Here is a 10,175-nt window from a genome sequence, read left to right on the forward strand (position 1 = left end):
CCCCCTCCCCCTTCTCCACCCCTATCCAACTACTCCTCTTGTATTCTTTCGCAGCATTCATTCATTCGTGTTTTTCAAATACGCTTTAGTGCTTCATATGACTCCTATGTTTAAACCAACCCTCGGCGTTTGCTTACCTATGGTTTACAATTTCTACATCGTCTCCCATTTTGACGTTCACCAACGCACCAACACACATCGGTATCCAGCAAATAATGGAGTGGTCCGTATATTTCGTAATAGAGTCATCTATTCACTTGTTTTTTACCCCCCCCTCCCCCCTTCCCTCCCCCCTTTTCCGGTTCAAGGGCGTTTCTCTTCTAGTTTTTACAGATGTCGAGAGATTGTTGTCAGCCATTTTTACCACTTTTTTTTTTTGTTGTCACTCCACGCTTTATGAAAGCTGCTACACTATTTTTATTTACTTTATAACAAACAAGCATTTATATGGAAATTGTTCATTTAGTTTGGGCTTTACCGAGGATTGTGTGATTACGCTGGATGAATTTTTCGCTTTATTCCAACGAACTCGTTTTCATTATGATATTTTATGATAATTTTGTTTCGACGCAATGCATTTATTAAGGAAATACTGGGGAATGCCATCATCTCATCTGGTATATATATTTTTTATTTAATGCGAGAGGAACGATGGGGGAGTATAATGAACGACACAGCTGACTCGATCCATCAGGAAGGGAGAGGATTGTCGGTAGTCTCGGGAAAAAAAGCTAAATAAGATGAGATAGGGAGGGAGAAGCAATAAGAGGGGATTCCCTGTGAAAACAGGTGCCATCGGTGATCAACGCTGCAGTTGTCTGATCGATTCCACAATTGTCAGGATGATTCCAATCTACTGGGAGTTCTGAGGAGCAATCGATTGTATCGTGCCACAAGGGGATTATCTTGTTACTTAGAGAAATGGAAGGTTAAACTGTTGTATTTAGAGTCGATTGAAATTATTCGCGAGTCCTAAATTATTGGAGTCATAAAAAAATCACGAGTCCCTGAGCTCTAGCTTCCGCATTGAGCAGTTCTGAGCAGTTTCTGAGTGAATCATCATTCCCATCACTCCCATCTCGAGATTGTGTGCGACGTCTCATGATTTTACTCAAGAACTCAGAAATATAACCTCGACCTCCCGAAAATCATGACCCAATCCACTCCAAAAACTTCAAACGTCATGCTCCACTCAAGCGCATGATATCCACTCATTTCCGACTATATTCCAAGCTCGAAACTATCGGTACTCTCATGTTGAATATGGTACGCTCATAATTCGGGCTTGAAGATGATCGTAAAAATTTATAAACTGAAATTTGCAATAACCGAGACTCTCCAATTTTAGTTTAGCCTGGCCCATGGTGAGTTGATAGCACTGGGTATCCAACATGTATCCCGGAATATCCTCTGCACTTGAGGAGAAATAGTGGTGGTGACTAAGGAAAGGGGTATCGGGTCAAACAAGATTCAGTCGTGCAACACGTGCGCCAGATTGTATCCAGTAAAGCTTTTTATAACCCCTGGAGAAACCCCCTGGATGCTCTTCTGGTCGTGCACTGGGTGGAGTGAACTCTGAAAAAATTTTGCACAACCTCATGTCCATGATACCTATACAGCGAAGTCGTTTTATTCCAGAGAGAATCAAATGCAAGACAGGACACCGGTGGATAATAAAAGTCAGTAGATTGAATGGATTCTCTCATCGAGGATTGAATCAGATGATCCTTTAATTTGGGGATAGCATCCTGAAGCTTAATTAATCGAATATATTAATTGGATTGCATTGATCACTGGTTTAATTGCATTATTTGAATGAAATTGAAATACACACGGAGGATATTCAATCACCATTAATTAGATTCTAAATCAATTAACTGGATGGAAGCGATCTTTTCGGATTGTTGATGATGTCAATATTCTTGATGCTCTCACCATGAGGATTTGATGGTCTCGTCATTCGATAGCGTGTGATCATTAACCACCTGGTGATGTTAATACTCAGATGCTCTCTAGTCAGCGGATATTCCAGGTGAAATTGGAATAGTCTAACGTGCGTATCATTCGGGATATCGAGGAAGTGATGATGAACTCCAGCTGTTCATGTATACCTAGAGGAATGGTGAAATAGCTGTACATTCAGGATCAGTTGGCCCCATTGGCCCCGAGCGAATTCCTTCACGCACGAAAGCTCTCTCTGTCCCTATATCCTGAACAACAACATACCACTAGCTGCTCTATACACCGGCACGGGCTAATGGACGTCCTTCCACGGCATCAACAACGAAGACTATCATCAGGATTACAAGAATGGAGTTGAGGAGGTGGATAAATCCTGTTAGACTGCAAAAAGAAGAAGAGGTGGGAATTGTATCGACAATTGTCATTCATTCGATTGTCCAGAAGCACGCGATATATTCCGGAAAGATTTACAAATCTTCTCCAAGGCGTGGATTCTGGTTGACGAGCATGGTCCTGTGGGCACCGATGCTGCTGGATCGTTGATGAATATTTATTGTCCTTCGAGGCATATTTAACGAGAGCTATAACAGCCTCTGCTCGCCCTATCTCCCATCGTAAATTATTTAATACCATTTCATGATTCTTTTGATGTTGGAGGATTACCCTCAATGAACATTCAGAGCTGAATCATCTCTCGGGATTTTATTTTTCAAATATTATACATACACTCTGAATAGGAATAGCAATTCTCTCTCAATATTGAGGATTTATCAAACATTGGAGTAACTACACGGCAGAATCTGGAATAGTAAAGAGAGCATGAAGCATGAAAATCGTGAGATGTGTATATAGTTGGAGGGGGGCAAATAGAAGCGATGTGAAAAATCTCGAGAAGACATGGGGACCGAGAGCATTTCAATATTTCTGAACTTCACGGGAATGCCAAAAGCCTCGCGCCTTCTGACTTTTCTCATACTTTAATATTTTTTTTACCACCTTTTTCTCTCAAGTTTCTTTAGCCTTCGAGGTGCATGCGGTTGACAATTGGAGCATGCAGAGATTTTATCGTGATTCACGCTGAATGCTCCAATTTATCCACTTCAACATTCATTTCGACCACTGAAATAGGAAATACTATCAGCAGTTGATAATCCCAATGCTCCCGAGATTTATTTATGTACTGTACATTGCGTGAATGACGATCGTTCAATTTTAGATGACGTGAAATTGATGCTTAATCTCTTCATTGATGAAGATTGAAGTATTCGAGAGCTGGATGTGAGCATTTTCGATCAAAGTGTATGATGGCCATTTTGTTTGGATTAGTTAGATCGGATTTGAGAAATTATGGGATATTTTTTTAAAATGGGACAAACCGCTGATTGAGGGTTCATCGATTATGGTGACTGTGCTATTGATTCTGTGAGCCACACGTCGCTCTCAGGAATATCCAGGGACAATGTGATGCCATCCTTTAACGGATGTGCTGCTTTAAGGAATTTGCATTGCACTGGCTTCCCGGAAAATAATGCCCCGATCATTTGTTGCATGATTACGTACGAGCAGTTGGAAATATCTGCTGAGTCTATTCTCACGGGTTCTTGAAGAATCCATCCCCTTTAAAGAATTTAGTAGATCGCCACGATAATCTCCTCGACCACCAATCTTGGGGGAATCCCTCCCTCCCGTGAAAAGAATCCATTCAGCTTCACATATTTCCGGTGATAAGCCATTGGATAGTTTTACAGATTATTCACCCTCTGGTGATCATTCCCCGAATATCACATTTCTCGGAGGTATAATAAATAAGAAACTAGCGACTGCTCCTCCCTAAACTTACGATAGCCCACAAATTCTATTTGTGAGTCAATCACTGCTCACAATCTCTGATCCACTGATCAATAACCGTCGAAGGACTAGTACTCTCGCTATTTGCTGGCTTACGAGTCAATTACCGCTCAGAACAACTCATAACTTGAGCTGACAACTTCACGGAAACTAGTACGATTGCTTAGAAAGATAAGCGGCTAAGCAAATGGATAGTTTCGCAGATTATCCACCCTCGGATGATCATCCCCAAATATCCACCTCCTCAAAATATTATCATAAATAAAGAACTGAGGGCTCTCCAACGGCGAAACTACTCTCAACTTAGATGCCAAGTCATGCAAAACTATTTCTCGAGCAGCCAGAGACAGAGAGAGGGTAAAATCTCGGATGCAGCGTTGGCTAAAGAGTAACAGAAACTAAGGAGACACTGAGGTACGTACTTGGCATGGTTTACCACTGTTGCCCTCCCTTCTCACCCTTCTGAGCATCACCGAAGGAGACAAAGGGAGATTTGGAGTTAGTGCCGACACGAGTACGTCGTTTGGTATGTATGGTATATATATCTGTATCATCTGCAGCAACAGTCCGTGAAGCGTACCAACATCTCCACCCACCCATCCCACCTCCAGAGGGTGAAATGCGAGGGGTAGAACATTCTTACTCAGGCTCCTCTCGATATACGCTGGATTACGTCAAACCCCGGGCGTAACATCCGGCGTCGGGAAGTTTCCGCCCGAGACTTTGGAGATCCTAGTTTCTCCCTTGCACTGGGGTGTGTACGGAGTAATTGCACTTCAACGACGGGAACGTGGTCTTTCGAGTCAGACCCGTAGTGCATGGAGGAAGGGCAACGGTAGGGTGAGAATTCTGGTATAACCCAGACATTTTCAGAAGTTCACTGTGTGGGGGGGTATGAGCTCAGGAATTTCTTCGGGTTCTAACACGTGACGCGGAAAAAGAGTTGATGGAGAAAGGCGCAGACGAGACACCAATGAGCGATCCTGACGGTAGGTTAAACGAGCGTGAGTAATTCGGGGCCCTTTCTACGATGGATTAAATCCCCCGACTACCACCCGGGTGAAATGCACTTGGAGATGATGGAGATGGGGATGGAAAGGCAAATGCATCGTCAAAGGATAGAGCCCAGAAGAGAATCAAACCCGTATGAGGGTCCAATAACCGATCGAAAATCCTCTCGTCGTCTATCTTTCCTAGGGGGATGCTAGGGCACAGAAGGTCGAGCAATTTATGGAGGGTATATACATTGCCTCGCCGGAGCACCAGCGAAATCCTTTGGCCAGCCAAGCTCATATAATCGTTCTTCAGAGGCTTCCCTTTTTTTTCCTCCACTTCCTGTCGTCCCTCTCTCCCCAGGCGTCTTCTCGCTCTTGGGAATATTTTCCTTCTCCTCGGGGCCTGGCCTTTATCCCGTTGGGGATCCGCTCAGCCACGCGGAAATCATAGCACGTCCCATCGGCACGCGAAATCATCCAGAATTCAGGATCGCTGGGGCTCGACTGCTGTTGCGAATTGAAAGGACTCTCCTTTTTTTTTATTTTCTCTTCTCCAGGATTTCATCGGGAGCTCTTGATCTCCTGATGGAGCTACATCTGTCTTGATTTACCTTTGGCACTCGTCATTGTCAACTTTTTCACTGGAGTTTATCAGTCACTCCATTGTGATAAACTTTGCATGCTTCATCAAATTGGATATCTACTCAACGACATCACCATGAAGTCCCAAATGCACCAGCAAGAGCAGTCCCTCCAATCGATGTGGACATGGTTTTATACTCCTCGTAAGAACTTTTAAAACTTCCGCCAGGTGCTTCCGATAATTGGATTAACTATGTTCCATTTCTCCTTTGTTCACCCCTTTTACACGATTCAGACACACGAATCGAGGAAGCCAATGATCACGACATCATCCTGAGCAATCGTCTCGGATACATTGAGTTTAGGATAAATTTTTCACTTGACTCAGGTACAGCAAGTGCGTAAGTACTTCAATCTGTTCGCTCGACTACATTTCCCGTATCAAGAAAATTCATTCAAATCGATTCGTCTCTGGGGCTGTAAGGAGAATTGTGATACTGAATACTCAACGAATGGCCTAGAGGTGGGTCTCAGAGAAGTTGAAAACGACGAGAAGAATAGAGCCACCATGGAGTGTTTCGTATAGGTGTATATCGGTACGAGGATCTGGGGTAACGGTAAAGAACGGGTTTGATACCAGGGAAGCGAGATTTCTGAATGGGTAAAAGATATAGTTTGATGTCGAATAAGAGAGAAGCTGAGTGGGAATGGTATTGGATGTCACCGCGGTAGAGATTACGCGCGGTGGCTTTTCAAAGAGGGTTCTGATACTCTACTCGACATTGACAATTTCATTCTTCTTCTTTGCCTCTTTTTTTCCAACGAGGGAACCCTTTCACAAAATATTCCTATTGCTATTGAAATTTTATGAATAAAAATAAGAATTTTTACATCCTTGCGTTTGTCCCCGTGAATTCTACATTTTTCCAAATTTATACTCCAGTTTACGATCAATCGATCGCCATGATCAATTCCACAATTTCCTCTATTCATTTGACTTTTCAATTTTCAGGGGAATATTTTTATTCAATTTTCAAGTGAGCAATTCGCAAATGGAAGTTTTACGGGCGAAAGGACGAGAACGGTAAGTTCTGAATCAATATTTGCGGGCGTTGGGAGATCGATTGATTTATGGGAAATCAATCTTGTAAATATTCGACGATCTTGTGTAGTGATAATGGCGGGGTGAAGAGGGACTTGGGAAATTGCAGAGTAATTACCGTAACAGTTATTATCGTATCGTTTTGAAATGCAGACAAAATGATCTCGAAAAGAGTTAAGTTAAATTCGACTATCGAAAGGTATCGATGATGGTGCTATCAATGTATTCGAGGACACGATTTCACCGTCAAAAATATATATCTATATGGATTATGTGAAAAACGGTTGATAGGAAACGATGGGGATGAAAGATTCGATATATTACGCGGTGGGAAAATCCGATATTTCATTCATTCAGGGCTTTCCGTGGACCCCTATAATGGCCGACGTTTTTTCATAGTTTTTTTTTTTTTTATTCACTCATACCTCTCGGTTTTATCATTGAAATAATTTCCTCCCTTCATTTTTCATCCGCAAATCATTTTTTTCCATTCTCCGTGGTAGAGGAAAAATAAAAATGCCCGACAATGAGGAAAAATTTTCTGTCTCATTTTCAACTGCAGTTGGCGTTTTTCAAGAGAGACCGAATGGGCTCGATACTACCTTTACCGTACATCGTAAACCCAGAAAATGAAACTGATAGTATTTATCTTTCCCTTATCCTCGACACGCATTATGGTAATTACCAATTACAAGCCCGCAGTATGAACCAATCCATTATCTCAGCCCTGCTCGTTAAATGCAGAACGTATTGGGCATAGTTACACTTCATCAAAGAGAGAAACCATTAATAAACGTTAATGTAATCAGTTCAATTGTAAATAAACGGGAGAATGGGGTACTCACCTCTGTGCCTGCTAGTCTGCTTGTCGAACATCAGCATGGCGTCCTCTATCTGCAACAAATAAAAAAATATTCAGCTATTTATTTTTGTTATCGGCACTGAATGAAAAGAATCAAAGGATTTTCCAGATTTTTTTTTACTGTTACAAATTTTTTTCAACATTTCCATCATTTTTTTTCCCGTGATAAATGGCGATATCCACGATAAAACGGAGATATCATTAATCCATATATTTTCCATCAGTTTATTTTCCCAGATGATGGTTCGGTGACGCGTCCGATAGAGGGCGCGCCCTAGACATAACCCCGAAGTGAAGAGAGAAATTCGCTCTTGCAACCGAGTGAGGAGGAAAATAGGAGGAAAATGGGGTGGGACGGGAGGGATAGGGGATTGAGGATGATGGGTTAGGGGTGGAATGGTATACACTGCGTGTGTGGCCCGTAAAGCACAGCTGGCACGAGATTTACGGAGCGTGCTGCCGAGGAAAGTCGATGGTTAGGGTATGTATGGAGGAGGCGAAAAGGTTCTAGGCGTAAAGAGAAAGAGGCCATGAGGGATTGAAGGGGAATGGACAGTGAGGGGCCAGGAAATAGAGGGAAAATGGGTGGAGGTTGGACGGATGGGATTTATGAGACAGAAGAAACAATAGGGATTACCTTTGCTCTGGTATTCCGTGCCATTTCCCTCATTCGACCGACTTTCATCGGTTGAGTTTGGATTCATTCTTGACGCAAGGGTCAGATGGAAATTCCATTTTCTGGTTGCGCTCGAGGGGTTACCGGTGGCAACTGCCACAGCGCGGCAAATTCAAATACAGAAGCAAGACAATCAATCAGGTGAGGAGTTTGGAATTGAATGGAGTAGATTTAATTTACAATGGTCTCTCATTTATTCAATGAATCAACTCTTTGTCTCAGTCACTACCTCCAATTCTGTTTTATTCATCCCTGGTTGGTGCGGGACAATAGGAGTCGCTGTGTCAAAAGAGTTTATTCAGTCAAGCGATAAATTACTGTCTTTTTCAATTAGGAGGTACGTGGAGAAATAGCACGTACTTTTTATTTTTTAACTCGCGGTTGACAAAAATAAAAATAGCGGAAGATATTTTTTAATGAAAAAAGCTGTGGGAGAGTGACGAATGGTGAGAAAATATATACCGGGCCCTAAAATAAAATACTCTCTCGTACTTTGTACACGTGTAAATGTTGCTCAAGGTTTTTTTAAGGGGATGCCCTTTCGTTATTCTTGGTATTATCCCTTTGGTAACGCGGTCCGTCTGTCATCCTGAGAGAATTATTATCACAAATTTCTCACAATTTTGCGTCTGATCTTTCTCTTCTTTTTGCACCTCTTTTTTTCCTCACTCTGTCGGTTGATGATAGTACATTTACGGAAAACAAGTGTTCTGGGAATAAAACAAATGTAATTTTTCCTTTCCACTCGCTTCCAACTTTTCACCCAACATTTTCTCTTGAATTATATATAATTGAAAAGAGCACTGTGCTCGATAAAGTTGACAATTCCCCTGAAATCCTTGTTAAGTACTCAAGTATTCTTGATACTTCTCACTTCTAGGAGAAACTCTCGATGCCGCGGATTTGAGAAACTACAAGGGTATTACGTATCTCTATACCTATTCTCTTGGTTTCCAGCTTTTCTCAACTCTCAAGGGTAATCCCTCAAGGGAGCAATCGAGATTCTGAGGCGAATGGTCGACGGTGTACCTTATTACAAGTTCGATTCCCCCTTCTGCTTCTTACCACCGACCCCTGTTTACTCATCTCTGCCAATAGAACGTCACTTCCCCCAGGGGCCAAAGATTGTTCTGTCTTGCCATGCTCATCATCTACTCACATCCACCCCCTGGAATTCTAGTCGAGGTCGAAGTATTCTACCGTAATCCAAGTAATTTACGGAGGGTACCAGTAAATTTGGGTCAGTCAAACAATAAGTTGGCAGTCTGACGGGAGTTATTGGTATCGGTTCGTTGATTCCGTTTGATGATGACTACCGCATATTGATGCATTTCAATCTGATATCCACAAAGAATCAAAATTCGAAAATACCCGGGATAATTATCTCCATAAAATTTAATCATTCGATATTTTCATTTCTCTCATTCTCCACTCCCTCAAATGATTGTTTTTACGGTCGCATTAAAATTCACCGATGGAAAATAAAATCATGAAAAATGAGGGTTGAAATAATGAAAATCCCGGTATCCAGCAGAGACGTTATTCTGAATGATTCATTCGCGGTTAAAGAGTGAGAGGGAAACTCCAGGAGTAAAATTGGTTGTGTATAAAAACAATAAACCAACGGAGCGATAGTGCGTAAACAAAGGGTGTCCCAACAACAAAGCCCATAAAAAAAAAAAATTCCAACGAGAGGGAGAAATTAAAAACAACAATTTATATCGTCGATATGACATTTTTTTTTTTTTCTTCTCTATCCGCTCACAATTACCGAAGGTAATAACGTTGAATCGATATTGCCAGGATGTAAAAACAATACGTGCACCCACCGTCAATGATTAATGGGTTCAGTTACTGAATTCAGGGATAAAAAAAAAAATGGGGGACTTGATGATTACGGCAGTCGATTGTTTTCATTATTCACGTTCTTTTGTCGTTGATTACAGAATGTGAAAAAATGAGTGCAACATTTGCAATTGAAAATCCCCTGTCATGAATTCACATTAAAGACAACCATTAGTCCGACCCATTTTGTCTCACCGACATACCGCTTCCAGCACCTCTAAATGATCAAGTTTGGTTAGCCTCCCACACAATCCCTAATCCTCCACAATTTTAATCACTATTTATTACATTTTCCCCTGCCCT

At 41.8% G+C, this 10,175-nt stretch overlaps 1 protein-coding gene across 4 annotated transcripts in view; it reads right to left on the minus strand.

The window, feature by feature from the left end:
• The window catches only part of Rbp6 (RNA-binding protein 6), a 279,810-nt gene that overhangs the window by 51,400 nt on the left and 218,235 nt on the right, over positions 1 to 10,175 (minus strand). For all 4 annotated transcript variants that reach the window (XM_011298954.1, XM_011298953.1, XM_011298956.1 and 1 more), the window contains one exon: positions 7,335 to 7,383. In XM_011298954.1, coding sequence (XP_011297256.1) covers positions 7,335 to 7,383 — 49 coding nt within the window. The remainder of the gene's footprint in view (positions 1 to 7,334; positions 7,384 to 10,175) is intronic.

This window comes from Fopius arisanus, unplaced genomic scaffold (genome assembly GCF_000806365.1).
Source record: "Fopius arisanus strain USDA-PBARC FA_bdor unplaced genomic scaffold, ASM80636v1 scaffold00012, whole genome shotgun sequence".
NCBI lineage: Eukaryota > Metazoa > Arthropoda > Insecta > Hymenoptera > Braconidae > Fopius > Fopius arisanus.